At 37.6% G+C, this 16,752-nt stretch overlaps 1 protein-coding gene and 1 pseudogene across 4 annotated transcripts in view; both read left to right on the top strand.

Annotated features, from left to right (window-relative positions):
- The window catches only part of inpp4b (inositol polyphosphate-4-phosphatase type II B), a 451,889-nt gene extending 451,271 nt beyond the window's left edge, over nucleotides 1-618 (top strand). For 3 of the 4 annotated variants that reach the window (XM_066718398.1, XM_066718399.1, XM_066718400.1), the window contains one exon: nucleotides 169-616. In XM_066718398.1, coding sequence (XP_066574495.1) covers nucleotides 169-430 — 262 coding nt within the window. In that variant the 3' untranslated portion in view covers nucleotides 431-616. Of the gene's footprint in view, nucleotides 1-168 lie in introns of all 4 variants that reach the window. The other variant, XM_066718396.1, reaches the window with a different exon arrangement.
- A 550-nt stretch (nucleotides 619-1,168) lies between these two features.
- On the top strand, nucleotides 1,169-4,574 carry LOC136764384 (B-cell lymphoma/leukemia 10 pseudogene; annotated as a pseudogene).
- The last annotated feature ends 12,178 nt before the right edge of the window (nucleotides 4,575-16,752 follow it).

Raw genomic sequence — 16,752 nt, 5'->3', positions numbered from 1 at the left:
GATTCAAATATGGCACAGATCTTTGCACGACATTGTAATATAGCATTGTTTGGACATATCCAGAATGCACACCTTCTCCTCTTTCTGTGAACCAAATCCAGGTAAAATGGATTTGAGCTTAGTCTCTGTTCATAATTTAATTCTCTCCTTACTAATTTATTTTCACAGAAGCAACCAAATAAATGTCCGGGCACTAAACAAGGGGACATCAGGAAGACTCAACGGGAAAATCAACGAGCTTCATAACCAGCTGAAGGAGAAGGAGGACACCAGGCCTTCAACTGGAAACTGTATGATGTCATCGTTAATTGCCCCGGGGCAGATGGCGATCCTGTGCCGTTTTTATACAATCGCACGTCGATTCGTTTATTGCATTTGCATTGTTTTGTTTGTTCAAACCAAAACGTGTTTCTCTTCAGTGGACATGTAATACACAGGAGCCTAAAGGGTTAATGAAAAACACATTGTGGTAATTTTGTTTTTTTGTATTTCATTCATCATACATTTAAAGTTTAAAGCAAGTCATCTGGTACCTGGAAAGAGTTTTCATTTTTTCATCTGGAGTGTGTATGTAATCAGTGTGTATGTTTTATATTTAAAAGTGTTTACAATATATTTAGAAGTTTAAAATGTATACATATAAAATATTATGTATTTCAATATTTTATGTTTTAAAAATATATTAATGTATTTCACAAAATATATACAAACATTTTAAACAATTTATATATTTTAAAGTATATTGCAAGATATATTACTGTATTACTGTAATATATTTTCCAGAAAAATTACAATATATTGTAATAATTGTATAATTCTGTGATTGTTTGTATTATCACATCCCTGTTTATATTATGTTTTATTGTATTACTCTGTTGTATTGTACATGTAATGGCAACACCAGAGCTAATTTGAACTTGAATTTTAATTTGATGTATTTTACAAAACATCTCAATATACAAACCCAGCAATCATTTATATATTTTAAAATATATTGTAGTTGTGTATATTGTATATTACATATTGTATGTTCCAGGAAGATAGGACAATATATTGTTACATATATGGTAATATATATCGATGTTTTATAATATATTTATAATATATTGATATATTTTGAAAAATATATTACAATATACAAAAATGGCAAAAATTTACATATTTTAAATATATTTTCCAGTAATGTATTGTTCACAGATATTTTAAAATATATAATATTTTCCAATAACATATTTTGAAAAATATATTCTGCATATATTTAGTTTCCGTAAGGGAAGAATGCAACTGACATGACAGTGCCTTCAAAGAAAAACGGTATTCACAATATTGAGGTTAATAGCATTTTGTTACCTCAATTGGACTTTTATTTCTGTTTTGAAATGGAAACTCAAATGTGTGGAACTTCCCAATTCAAGAGTCATAATGTATTGGCACTGACCCCAGACTGGCTGAATAATAAGCCCAAGTCATTGGCACAGGAAATTCCACGGCGGACACAGTGTTCTGACTGTGGTGCACTCTGATTTCACTTGAAAATTTGCATATTTAATGAGTAAATACATAGGTCAGCACTCCAGTGGGAAACACACGTTGCTTTCCTGCTGAGTTACTAGGAAAAGTCCTGGATTTAAAGGAATAAAAAATAATCTGCAAGTCAGTGTTTTTCTCTAAAACTATGTGTTTCTGTCGTGTGATCTAGGGCATGTAACTGTTATTACTATACTAGATTTAAGTGCTTCTTATCACACAATTGAGCATTATGTCCTAAAACACTGCTTAGAATGTTTCATCGACATATCTCATCAGGTTCTATCCTGGATTAAATCATACAATTTGCAAATTAATTAAATTGTTCTAATTGATCTGAGGTTAAGTGTGAAGTACCGATATGTTTTGTAATCCATTCCTGGTTTTATGAACAGCTGTAGGCTTGAGCCATGTGTGCATACTTATATTAATCAGGACTAATCAGGACAAGTCCAGGTGCAATCTCCTTAATCTCCATTGGATTAGTTAATCTCCATACTCAAGGAGTAACTAATCCAAAATGAAGCTTTATTTCAGAAAGCCACTTTTTAAATCATAGTTAACTGTTCTAACTTAAGGCCTATCCCTGGCTTAATTCATAACCTTTCTGTGAAACTTTCCCTAAGTGTTTACTATATGCCAACAGGACTAAATAACTTTACGCGAAATCTTAAAGCCTTTGAGCTACACATTTAAAAATTGTTGAGATCATCCTTCCTCCAGTTTAGACATATTGCTAAATCAAAGCCTTATAGTTTATTGCCTGTCACTGAGAAATGAATACACTCATCTGTTACATCCAGATTGGTCTGTTGTAATGACATTCTGTCAGATAGCCCAAATAGAGTTATTTCTGCACTTATTCATTTAAAACAGTGCTGTGAGGATTTTTACCAAATATATATTCACCATGTATTAAATTATTTGTTTAATAAGTAACACTTCCTAGGATGGAAGGTAACCATTAGGCTTAGTTAAGCCTAATAGCTTAGGCCTTAAGAGATGTTTTTCTCCTATAGCAGTGCCCATATACAAATGCCTTTAAGTATAATTTGCAGACCCCTTGTGCATTTCTCCTTTTGCATTAAAAGGGACAGAGAATTTACTTTAAGATATTTTTTGCTTTTGAATTTTCAATTGAAATCCCTTTTGTAACATTTCTATACACCTTTTTGGTTGAGTGTTTTGATTTATTGTGGCATACTGCTGTGCAGGGCAAGAAAATGCCTCCTTTTTATGTTAATAGAGCTAGGCTTCAAGGCAGCACCATTACTGTACATAATTAATCACCTTCCAGTGCACCATAACCCGGCCTGTGTGTGATCCCTCTAGGCCCTGCCTATCTATGAGCCTGGGATTGAGTCCATCCCCAAGTAGTGCCAAACAATACTTGACTGCCCATGTTTATATCAAAAAAATCTTGTTTAAATTAAATTAATAAAAACAAGAGGGAACACAAAAAAATAAAAAGAAGAACTTTCATGTAATTCAATGTTTAAAAAAAGGAAGTGTCCCTGCAGTTCTCGTTTATAAAACTCCAAATACATGTTTTTCTATCCAGATGAAAAATGATTTCAATGGGTGTGCTTAAACACTGAAGTTCCCAATCTTTTATTCATATCAAATAGCACTAATATTTGACTGTGATTACAGAAGACCTGGACACTTATAATTGACATTTGCAGCAGTGGTGGTCTACACAAGAAGAATCCCAGGAAACCCTCTCACAATGGATACCCCACAGCTGACAGAAGATGAAATGGCAGAGGTCAAAAAGGAAGTTCTTGAGAGGTTGAGGCCGTATCTGTGTGAAAAAATCAAAGCTGACCGACACTTTGATTACTTGCGCTCCAGGAAGATTCTGACCAGAGAGGATACGGAAGACATCAGCTGTCGAGTAGTGAACAGCAAGAAGACCGGAAGGATGTTGGATTTTCTGGCAGAGAACCCCAAAGGTCTCGACACTCTGATTGAGTCCATCCACAAGATAGGAACCCAGGATTTTGTCATTACCAAAATAATCAATGAAATACAGAAGGTGAAAAGTGAAAGAAACAAAGCAGGAAGGTCACCTTCACCCAGAAGCACCTTTGCAGTTGATTCTGGTGTTAACATTGACACCAGTTCTACTCACAGCTCCTCACTGTACTATTCTGAGCAGCAGTGGAATCCAAATATAACATCTTTGGACTCTCTGAATCTGAGCAGCGGGGCTGGAATGGAAGTGGGAGCCCCACTCCGGAGCATCAGTCTGTCCTCAGCAGCCAGCCTCCCCAGGCCTGGAGATCTTGGGGCCCCATTGATCCCTGAAGACTCAGAAGCGGTGCCACACTCATGGAGCAGCAGTGGCAGTGATGATCAGTTTCAGACCCTGCGTTGCCATTCCCTGTTAGCTCCCTGACAAGACTGGACTTTCACAACACTGGCTGCCTTGGACAGGTCTATGCAGAGGACACCTGGGTAAATCCTCCAGCTCGGTGTGTAGAACTTGCACTTATTGTCCATTACTACTACTGCTCTCTGTTATCCAAATTAATGACCCCAGGAACACTTATCCAATTCAGAAAATATTTGTACAATTGAAGTTTAGACTTCAGCAAGCCACACTGTTGCTTTGGTTGTTCTTTTAGTGATGTTGTTCTTAATTGTTATATAACTCAACTGGTACACGAGTCTCATAACCTCTGTGAATCATATCCTGTTTTCCTTTGTATATAGAAAGTAATGACTTTCCTACATGCTATCAGCAGTCCCCCAGGAGCAATGTAGGAAAAGCTCCTTGTGGTTAATTTGCCAATGACCATATTATCCACAAAACTGAGAGATTTGAGTCTTAATTCCATACTATATCTCCATCACTCCCAAAATAACTCCCCTGTAATATTTAAGCAGGGTTGATTTCAGTATGTTAGATTGTACAAGTTGTCAAGAAATAAGCAGACTGTGTTTGTAATTTTACAGGTGGAGCTCCATATGTCTATGCATTAATGAAACTGAACTGATCTCATTCACCCCAGTCAAATAAACACCTATAAACTGCATACTGACTCTATGTCTCAGTGACTATTCTTTGGCATTTGCTCTTGATGACCTACATAAACATTATCAAATAAACAAATCATCCCTTTGTTCCAATGGGCACTGACTTGCAGGTTTAAAATGTCTCTTAAGTGAACAACTACAGACTTGGGAAAAAAAACAGATAAGACCATTATGGACAGGTAGAATGGGTTTATTTATATTGTGTTATTTTACACACAAAACACCAGTGAGTGCCACTAAAAGCTTAAGCATAAATGTTTAATTTTACTAATTTTAGGTCACACTTTAAAGTCATAAAAGCGAGAAACTTGCTGTTATAATGTAGTTATATAAGACCTGGCTGAAGTGTTCAGTTTAATGAATACATTATTTGGAGTGAAAACTCAATTTGTTTGTTCTGTTTTCTTTTGGTAAATTGACTGCAGTTTAAAGTACAGACTTCTTGATAAACAGCTCCATGTAGACTGTTTAACTTGGGTGTAGCTTATGTTCACTAAGAATATTAACATAAAATTAAATAAATGTTACCAGGAGAAAATAGCAGACACAGGAAGGGAAAGGGGATGTAAATGCTTCCTTGTTTAAGTGTAGACTCATGCCTCGGTTCCACTGGCCTAAACGTTCCTGCCATCCTTGGACGCGTTCCAGAGCTTTTTGTAAAATCTGGCCATCGATGGAAGTCCGTCCCCCGTTGTGGGAGGAGCAGAGCGATTGTGGGATAGGGTTGTGTTTCATTATCAAAACAAATACAGAAAACAACACTATGAGTGCTAGAGCCTGACATGGAAAGGACTTTTTGTATATTTTATTCTTCATGCCTTACATGACTGTAGACAGTGTAATAAATACAAGTTTCTGTTAAGAGATATTAGGAAGAGCTGAACATGTATTGACAACATTTTATTACATTACCATAAGAAAACTTTTCCATGTGCAACAATACAAAATAATATTTGCTATTTATTATTATTATTATTATTATTATTATTATTATTATTATTATTATTATTATTATTATTGTAACCATCATCACAATATGTGCTAGTAGATATGTCTTTTAAACAGCACAACTTGACTCCCTTAAATTATTACTCTTACTACAGATTTGTAACTTATGCTGTAAGTCGCCCTGGATAAGGGCATCTGCCAAGAAATAAAAATAATAATAATAATAACTGCAGACAACACTTTTTTTCTGTATTATTTTGTATTTACTTTGCAGATGCCCTTAACCAGGGCAAGTTACAGTTTAAACGATGAATCATACAGTAACAGCAGCTACAGTATGGCAGGTAACAATTTAACTAAAGTGTGCACGTCTCAGTCGTGGCATTTATGGACAAATTATGCAGTCCCAGTTGTTCATAAAATATTAATACAATTATGGGATCATGGGATCTTGGCCTGCCCCAGTTGTACCAGCACTACATTTTCCAATGGCTATAATAAGATAAGAAAGTGATATACTGAGCTGAACTTGGGCACAATCCTTGCTGTAAGGGGAGGAGTCAGAAATGTGTGTATGATTTAGTATTTTACATAATGCCAACCCCAAACTTTCCAGTAGGATGTGTTGGGAAATTATAACAGAATTGAAAGTGGGCACAAAGGGATTAGACCAGTCAGAATGAATACTGTAAATAATTATAATAAGTAAATCATAATTCTCCTACACAAAACCTACTTCAAGACCAAAGAAGACCCAGTTGAACTGACTGTCATTCTGTCATGTCCCTGAATTTTTCAGCAGAAAAAACACACTAACAGCTAGCTACTAATTTACATCACCAGAAAGTCTTGTGACAATACCTACACATTCTCCTTCACATTGGCCCCGACAGACAGCACCACAGACTTTCAAGTGCCCACTCATTTTCCACTGGTATTTAGAAAACAGAATATTCCAAATATACATTCTGCCGAGTAAATAGCATTGTTGGAATATGACAGGGAATATTCTACGCCTGAATATTCTCAACATTGAGGGTGGGATATTCCTCTAGTATACAGAAAACTAAAGGCATATTCTGAATTTGAGACAGAACCCACATGGATGCCTGTGTTGAAAGAGTTAGTGTGATGGTCGGTACTTCAGGGTTATACCCCCCAGTCAATACTGAAATTATATTCCAATGTACAAATACGTAAAATTCCAAATTGTTGAGCCTGGTAACTGTACTGAATGACTGAATTGTGTATTTCTTGTGTGTGCAGATGAAGATTCCAGTATCAAAATCACTCCATTGATAAAACAGCAGATGAATCAGTCTGGACAAAGTCTGCCTGTTTAAGACAGGGCTCTGGAGCGCAGATCAGTGGAGCAGCAGGTTTTTGCCTAGAGCTGGAGAAAGGAAAATTTGGCCTGCTCCGCTGCTTCAGCATTATTTCAACATTATTTCCTTTTTATGTTTGACCATTTTACATTTGATTTTAGTTTGACTGACTGCTAAGCTGCTTTTTAACAGCCTTCGGCAAATTGTGTTACTTTATTGACCACTACTTGTTTGTGGTAACCAGTTATTAAATATAGCAGGCATGGGTGGTTTACCAGTTTTACAGTTTAGATACATTACAGAATAGATACTGTTCTTGTTGTGCTGCCCTGCGATTATTGTAATTACAGTATACATAGTATATGACCATTCTGTGACATGAGCCCTACTGGTCCTGCATTGCTTAAATATGGCTGGATTGAGCACATAATTATATAATCCTATACAGTGTAAATAATACTCACCTAACAAAGATTACCCAGGGGGGCGATGGCTTGTGAAGTCTGGGTACCAATAAAGTGCAGTCGGGGTGGGGGGGGCTTGCCAAAGTGTGGTCCAGGGTGGGGTGGGGGATGGGGGGAAGTTGTCAATGTGCCACATGGGAATTGACTGGATTAAATCCCACTGAACTAAAAAATGGACCGGCCCTTGCCAGAATTGCCAGTCCGCCTATGGTTACTCCAACAACAGATTGTGATGGATGGCAAAACTGACTAGGCCTAAACAAAACAAAGCAAAAAACAAATCAAATCAATTCAAATCAACAAACACAAATCAGGATATTTGAAACTTCGTAACACACTGAGGATCTTCTCCTATCCCCTCTTTCTCCTTGAATGAGCTCTGTGCCAAGCTTATATCCTTTATAGGGTCTGTAGCTCCTGCCATTGTGCTGTACCAATAACACAGGTCATAGCTACAATAAATATGTAATAACAATTTACATTCCCTTATTATCAGCGTTCAAATATAGTGGAATAGAACATTTCTGGGCAACAAAATGTCGTTTGAAGCACATATATACACTCACCTAAAGGATTATTAGGAACACCATACTAATACTGTGTTTGACCCCCTTTCGCCTTCAGAACTGCCTTAATTCTACGTGGCATTGATTCAACAAGGTGCTGAAAGCATTCTTTAGAAATGTTGGCCCATATTGATAGGATAGCATCTTGCAGTTGATGGAGATTTGTGGGATGCACATCCAGGGCACGAAGCTCCCGTTCCAACACATCCCAAAGATGCTCTATTGGGTTGAGATCTGGTGACTGTGGGGGCCAGTTTAGTACAGTGAACTCATTGTCATGTTCAAGAAACCAATTTGAAATGATTCGACCTTTGTGACATGGTGCATTATCCTGCTGGAAGTAGCCATCAGAGGATGGGTACATGGTGGTCATAAAGGGATGGACATGGTCAGAAACAATGCTCAGGTAGGCCGCGGCATTTAAACGATGCCCAATTGGCACTAAGGGGCCTAAAGTGTGCCAAGAAAACATCCCCCACACCATTACACCACCACCACCAGCCTGCACAGTGGTAACAAGGCATGATGGATCCATGTTCTCATTCTGTTTACGCCAAATTCTGACTCTACCATCTGAATGTCTCAACAGAAATCGAGACTCATCAGACCAGGCAACATTTTTCCAGTCTTCAACTGTCCAATTTTGGTGAGCTTGTGCAAATTGTCACCTCTTTTTCCTATTTGTAGTGGAGATGAGTGGTACCCGGTGGGGTCTTCTGCTGTTGTAGCCCATCCGCCTCAAGGTTGTACGTGTTGTGGCTTCACAAATGCTTTGCTGCATACCTCGGTTGTAACGAGTGGTTATTTCAGTCAGCTTGATTCAGTCGGCCCATTCTCCTCTGACCTCTAGCATCAACAAGGCATTTTCGCCCACAGGACTCCCGCATACTGGATGTTTTTCCCTTTTCACACCATTCTTTGTAAACCCTAGAAATGGTTGTGCGTGAAAATCCCAGTAACTGAGCAGATTGTGAAATACTCAGACCGGCCCGTCTGGCACAAACAACCATGCCACGCTCAAAATTGCTTAAATCACCTTTCTTTCCCATTCAGACATTCAGTTTGGAGTTCAGGAGATTGTCTTGACCAGGACCACACCCCTAAATGCATTGAAGCAACTGCCATGTGATTGGTTGGTTAGATAATTGCATTAATGAGAAATTGAACAGGTGTTCCTAATACTCCTTTAGGTGAGTGTATATATATATATATATATATATATATATATATATATATATATATATATACACACACACACAAATTAAACATGCTCTAATATAGGTTCACACTCTACACATTAAATACCGATGTCTATTAGCTACGTTCATTTCCGTGCCACCCCGTATACATACACACAAACAGCACTACACCATTAGCATTTGCACTCGCAAAGTTCATAACTAGGGAAGGGGGAATGTGTCCTGGTGTTGGTTTATATGTATTTATTTGAGATATTTATGTGGTAGGCGTAACCTACCTGGTGCCGAATGAGATCTTACTTTTTCTGTTTTCAATACGGAGCCACAAAGTCACCCCAAGTCATGCTCTCGCTCTCTCTGGGTTTGACTCTGATCGAAATGCAGCTCTAGATTTTCTCAAGTACTGTGTGTGAATGTTGCTAATTGTGCAAGCTAGGCAATTTATCACCTAGATAAGCCATAGTGAAAATTTGGTAAGCCTGCAATACTATATCCTTCAGAAGCTGGAATGTTGCTGATACAGTTAGGTCCATAAATATTTGGACAGTGACACAATTGTAATCTTTTTGGCTCTGTATGCTACCAAAATGGTTTTGAAAGGAAACAGTCAATAAGCTCTTTAAGTGTAGACTTTCATCTTTACTTTGAGGGTAGTTACATCCAAATTGGGTGAACGGTGTAGGAATTACACCCATTTTTATATGTGGTGCCCCCAATTTTAGGGGCTCAAAAGTAATTGGACAAACTAACATAATCATGAATTAAATTGTGAGTTTCACTACTTGGTTGCAAATCCTTTGCAGTCAATAACTGCCTGAAGTCTGGAGCCCATAGACATCACCAGATGCTGGGTTTCTTCCCTGGTGATGCTCTGCCAGGCCTGCACTGCAGCCGTCTTTAGTTCCCGCTTGTTCTTGGGGCGTTTTGCCTTCAGTTTTGCCTTCAGCAAGTGAAATGCATGCTCAATTGGATTCAGTGCACATCTTTTGAAAGCTTATTCTCTTGGCTACCAGCACAACAGAGAATGCTTCACATCATTAGAAAGCTGAGAGTCTCAGACCAGTAGTGTATGTAACTTTCATTCTACCTTCTTTCAGTTTTCATAAAATCTTTCTAAACCTCATCTTGGTGACTTCATATAAACCCTCATTAAGTAGTCTCTGGCTCTGCTTCAGACTGACACAATCTCGTATTCTCTAGTTATGCCTGCCATCCTTTTCTTGATTGTATTTCTCCCATTGAAATGTGGATTGGGCCAGAAACAACAGAACCACTCCAGCTGGGCTCTCCTCTTGTTATTTCCTTTTTCAATCCTGTCCCCCTCAAGAGAAGGTGTGTGGAATCTCTCCCTCTTGTAATATATCTACTGGGTGCCAGGGTGAAGAAAGCTCCAAAGGAAGGGAAATAGAAAGAGCACTAAAAAATTGCAAATAAAGGCAAGAAATACAGTACAACTGAAGAGCCAGGAGGAAATGCTAGTGGGACACAAGTATAGTGAGGGCAGGAGAGAAGACTCACTTAACCTGAATCCTATGCAGCTAGACATTAGTATAAAAGATCAACAGAAATAAGCAATAAGGTCTCTTGTGCACAAAGAGGTCTAATAGTAAATACAACATGTTTGTGACAGGTCATCTCTGTCAAGGCACAGCTATTGATGGGGGTGGGATTGCTTCTCGTCAGTGACGGCAACTGCCTTCCGCAAGGAGGATGTACTTTATTTTATCGCTTTCTTTAGTTTATAAACTGAATTGGAAATGCCTTCCGGCTAACCTTGAACAGTCCATGTCCATTTCCATTTCAATGCTATGGTATGCTTTACAAGGACCACAGGAAGAGAAAAATTTACTCAAAGTCCAAATGGAAAGTGGCCAATATTTCACACTAATAGTACTCTCTACTAAAACCTCTGAGGTTCAAGTTGCCACTCTCCATCCCATCTCTTCATTCTCACTTCCTCAGTCAGCTTTCTTTTACTCTCACCTCCTATCTCTGCCGTTCTCTGCAGTGAATTCTAAATTCACCTTTACAATCCTTGATAAGCAGCTTCCACACCTGCGAATTACCTCTAGTGTTTCCCTCTCCTTTCCTCTTCCATAGGTCAATTAATCCTGCCTTCCCTCAGGTGTCAGGCTGCCTGCTTCTCTCTTTATCCTCTCTTGACCCCATAGGGTGCATCTGTTAACATTACACCATTAGACCAGTTAAACCTCTTCTTATACCTTAATTTAATTCACTGTAATGAGTATCTTATTTCATAGTGGTATTGTTACCCTTATAATATTATGTAAGTGTTCTGCTGGTTGACAGCTCCTCAGACTGCATGCCTGTCTGTTGAGTTTGCATATTCTGCATATCCAATGGCTGCATTGATTTTCACAAGGTACTTTGTTTTCCTTTCACATCCCAAAATCTTGATGCTTCAATACTACAGCAAGAGGTCAATAAAGGAGGAAGTTAAACAGCTAAAAGCTAAAAGTGGAAGTATCTTAGAAAATGAACAAGATGTTTTCAATGAGTATCTCACAGAGGTTTTTACGAAAGAAAAAACGGATAACATGCCACAGGTTAACAATCAGTCCAGTCAAACCCTAAGAGAGATCAGGATAAATGAGGAGGAGGTACTAAAGGGGCTAGCAGAATTAAAAACAAACAAATCACGTGGGCCAGATGGTACAGTATATTTCCTACAGTACTAAAAGAAATGAGGGAAATTATTTATAGGCCACTAACTCAAATATTCCAAATGACACTTAGAACAGGGGATGTGCCAACTGACTGGAAGACAGCAAATGTCAAACCAATCCACAAGAAAGAGGACAAAACTGATCCAGGAAATTACAGACCAATCAGTCTTGCCTGCATTAGTTGTAAAATGTTGTAAGATATTAAGCAGAAAATAGAGGAGCATCTTAAATGAAAACCATATTCTTGGAGATAGTCAACATGGGTTTAGACGAGGCAGATCATGTCTTACTAATTTATTAGAATTTTTTGAACATGCAACTGCAGCTGTAGATCATGTGAAAGCATATGATATGATATACTTAGATTTTCAAAAAGCTTTTGATAAGGTTGCACACCAAAGCATTCAGGGTAATGTAAGTAGATGGATTTTGAACTGGTTGATGTATAGGAAACAGAGGGTGTCGATTAGAGGAGTCGCGTCTAACTGGAGTGAGGTTGTTAGTGGAGTTCCACAGGGATCAGTATTAGGGCCTTTGCTGTTTCTAATCTATATTAATGATCTGGACTCTGGGATAGTTAGTAAAAATAGGTGGCTCAGCATATATAATCTCGACAGTTCAGGTTATTCAAAGGGATTTAGATGATATTCAGTTGTGGGCAAAGTGCAAGCTGTTACATTCAGGAAATATAAATGTCCACTATAATTTCACTATAGGAGGAATAGAAATAGAAGAAGTAACACATAAGAAAGACCTAGGAGTCTATGTGGACTCCTCACTTTCCCCATCCAAACAATGTGGGGAAGCAACAAAAAAGGCAACTAAAATGTTGGGTTAAAAGTGTAGAATTGAGAACAAGGGCAGTGATGTTCAGACTGTACAATGCACTATTTAGAGCTCATCTGGATACTGTGTACAGTTCTGGGCTCCACACTTCAAGAAAGATATCGCTGCTCTAGAGGCAGTTCAGAGGAGAGCAACCAGACTTATTCCAGGTCTGAAGGGAATGTCCTACTGAGAGACTGAGGAACTGAACCTTTTCACCCTGGAACAGAGGAGACTACGTGGGGACTTGATCCAAGTCTTCAAAATCATGAAAGGCATCGACCACATCAAACCAGAGGAGCTTTTCCAGATCAGCAGGGACACACGCACCCGGGGACACAAATGGAAATTGGGCTTCAAGGCATTCAAGACGGAAAACAGGAGAGTTGTTACAATCTGAACAAACTCCCCAGCGATGTGGTAGAAGCTGAAAATTTGGGAACATTTTAAAAAAGACTGGATAGGATCCTTGGATCACTTAGTTATTAATAGACAGCAAACAAGCACGATGGGTCAAATGGCCTCCTCTCGTTTGTAAACTTTCTTCTTATTAATTGCTGAATTTATAAGATTGGCTACTCTCGATTGCCCTGTAGTCATGTGTGTGCTGCCCTGTGATAGACTGGTATTCTGTCCAGGGTGTACCCTGCCTTGCACCCTGTGTCTTCCATGTTTGGCTGTGGCTCAGTGCGACCCTGTACAGGCTGAAATGGCTATTGAAAATGCATGGATGGATGGATGGATGAATGTTAACGATTATTAAAATATGTCACCTTGCATAAAGGTTTCTGCTACATAAATTAATATTAACTTCATAATAACAATAATATAGCATTCCAGCAACCGTCTATTTTTCCAGTTTTCTCTGCTCTGACACATATGTGGGTTTACTCTTAATTCACAGAATTGGGTTCTGTTGTGTGCATAGTTTCCTGATTGCTTTCAATTAATATGAATAGGTAATTATTGGTAAGTAATTGGCCTTTCTTTCTCTTTTTTTGTTTGTTTGTTTAATATATCTGGTGCCGGTAACAGGTGTGCAAAGCAATAGTTTGTACAATTTCCACACACAAAAAAAGTGTCCCCTCTCATTCACAATTGTAGTTTATTCAAATCATGTATAATATTGTATGGGTTTTATAGTTTTAAGTTTAAGTTGCCAATGATTGCTGAGTAAAAAGCTGACAATTCATTTTGAATTGAAATAACAACTATATGCAGCAGAACCTAATTGTATGATTAAAGAGGAGAAACTGATTCAATTGATCTGTGTCAGGTCACTAAAAGACTGACACAAAACTTTGACCCACCCGCTAATAGAAATCTAAAAATCTGTACATAGTAGCGGTTACATTTATGATTAAAAGAAAGTGGCATCTTACTAAAAATTAAGCTGCAACTAAGTACAGTTCTGTAGTTTTCTATTAGTGGGTGGGTCAAAGTTTTGATTTAATCTGGCCCTTAGGCTGGGATAAAATTAAATCAAATGTGCAATTCCCAGGGGTGTAAAACGTACTTGGCAGTCATACTTGAGTAAAAGTAAAAATATTCTATCAAAAACTAAAAAGTAAAAAGTCTCCCATTCAAACAGTACTTGAGTAAAAGTTAAAAAGTAGCTACTTTTAAGAGAACTCAAGTACCAAAAGTAAAAGTAAATTGTGATTTTAGTAATAAAGAGAAATAAAGTGTTTGTGTGTGAGCCTCATGAAGGGGGCACACAAGAGATTAATTTGATGTTTTAATCCAACATTTTATTTTCCATAAATTATCACGGTATTTTTACGGTTCCTCAATTTTATCTTGAAAAAGGCTGACAAAAAGAAATGTTATTAGGCTCATATCTGGATATTACTTTGGTGTGTGTTAACAAAGGGTAACTGGGGGATTTATATATATTAAAAAAAAAAAAAACTCACTGTCCACACACACATACATATATCCCAAACAGCTGTATAATAATACACAAAACAAAATCAACAATATAGTGATCACGTGTTATAATGTAATCTATTGCACTGTGTTGCAGAAGACAGGTCTGACTCTCAAAACTCAAAATGATCCATCTCTGAACAGACACAGCCTAGCGGGGGGCTCGGGGAGGGCGATCGGGACATAGGGGGCACTTGTATCTGAATATAACTTAAAGCAGGCAATAAGGCAATCTGCTGGTCCCTCAGGAAACAGAGACCCGCCTCTGATTATCACGGTTATCCCGTGTGTCTCAGTGCGGAGGGTCCGCGGGTTCGAGTCCATCTTTGACCAGGAAGACAAAGAGCTACTGCGCTAATGGATGAGAGGGTTGGCTCACCACAGCGCTGCTCATTATGCTACAGTGTGATTGGTCACAAGTATCAAGCAAAGCTGAAACATGTTCGTTCCGCGTATGTGTGTTATTCCTCTCTCCAATTATAATAACAGTAACGAGTCGTCTGTGGGAAATGGAGTGGAGTAAAAAGTATATTATTTTGTTCATAAATGTAGTGGAGTAAAAGTAGGCACAAATAAAAAATACTCAAGTACAAATACTCGAAAAACGTAGTTAAGTACAGGAATTATTTGTACTTCGTTACTTTACACCCCTGGCAATTCCTAAAATGATGGTTTCATGCTTAACACACTATTTGCATTGTAGTGTATGCAAATGTAAAGTACTAGTAGAGACCACTTAACATTGATTTCTGAACTTGGAGTGGTCTCAAGTATTTCTAGAGCTGTATATATAAATATATACTAAATAATAATAACTAGAGTACTGGAGCATGTATTTGTTAGTGTATTAAGTATTCTTATTTAAATGTTTTCAGTATTATTTATAAACAAAGCAATATGTTTATTCAAACACAACGTTCCTTTCCTATTTAGGAGTCAGTTGCTGAGTTTCCTGAAAAAGGAAGAGCCTTCCTTTTCTTGTATTAGGTTAAACAAATTAAAAATAAACTTGAAACTTGTCTCGGTCAGTTTAACTTCAGCTGGTGCATGGTCTTGTTACACTACCACTCTTGATCCTTTGCGTGATAACAAAACCCAGCAAAATACTATTGTATAAAAAAAAAAGTTGTTTCATATTTAAAACCACTCAGACCTAAAATCAGAGACAATAAACAATATGTCAGTTTTTGTTTCAACCTTGAGATATTATCTGTCACTTTTAACTAATTATTTACTTTGTAGGTCACAATCGCCATCTCTCACAGTAGGTGATATATAAAACAATGTTATAATGTTATAAAAGGGCGTAAGCACACAATTGGCTTCTGGTCAAACAGGCATAGTCAATATCTATAGCAACATATTAATTATATTATTGTTATTGGGGGTGCAATTTAGCAGATTACTTTATTAAAGGCCACCTATTTCATTCTTTATTTTATTGATTTTGTATTTTATTAGCATCCTTTATTTTATTTTTTTTGTCAGACGTTGATGGTGTACCATTTTGCAAGCAGTGGGTTTTGCAAAAGGGGGCGTGGGTTTTGTCCACAATTGTGGACTGACAGTGCACAGCAATCATATTGAGAACAAGTTCATGAAATGATCGTATGTTGCACAGAAATAGTCTCATACTCTGTTTAATAGGAATCAACAGATCCACTAGGTCCCAGTGTCATGTTTAAATATGTACTGTGTGTAGTATGTCTTAACCTATGTGAACTTTGTATAATCAGTTCTACCATTGTGGAGATGGAAGTATGATTTCCAGTAAATCACATGCAAGCTGACTACATACCAGTGACATTCATAAAACCTGAGCCAAACTAAGATGAACATCACTGCCAACACCCAGTTTAGATAATGAAGATTGTATTTGAGCAAGACACTCTACTAGGGTGCACAAAAATAGGAGCTGAACATGAGTTGTATAGGAATGTATTGTTGAAAGTATGCACACCCTTAATCTGAAACAATGTTATTTGCTGATTCATCAAGTTTGTAGAAAACTGATCCACCTCGAGAAAAATGTAAAGATTACAGTTGATTGAAGTGCATTTAAACCTCATCAAACCTGGCCACATTCAATATGATCACTTTTTCCACTTATTCAATTAGCATTTACTGTTTCATCAAATTAAATAAGATCGATTGTGTATAGCTTTTATTTACAAAAAGAAGTGTATTCAAAATATATAATATATATTCCTCACAATTCAAAAGTCTACAAGTTTATGACC

This window comes from Amia ocellicauda, chromosome 12 (assembly GCF_036373705.1).
Source record: "Amia ocellicauda isolate fAmiCal2 chromosome 12, fAmiCal2.hap1, whole genome shotgun sequence".
NCBI classification, from domain to species: Eukaryota; Metazoa; Chordata; class Actinopteri; order Amiiformes; family Amiidae; genus Amia; species Amia ocellicauda.
The sequence above is the reverse complement of the archived record's forward strand: the minus strand, read 5'-3'. Positions and strand labels throughout refer to the sequence as shown.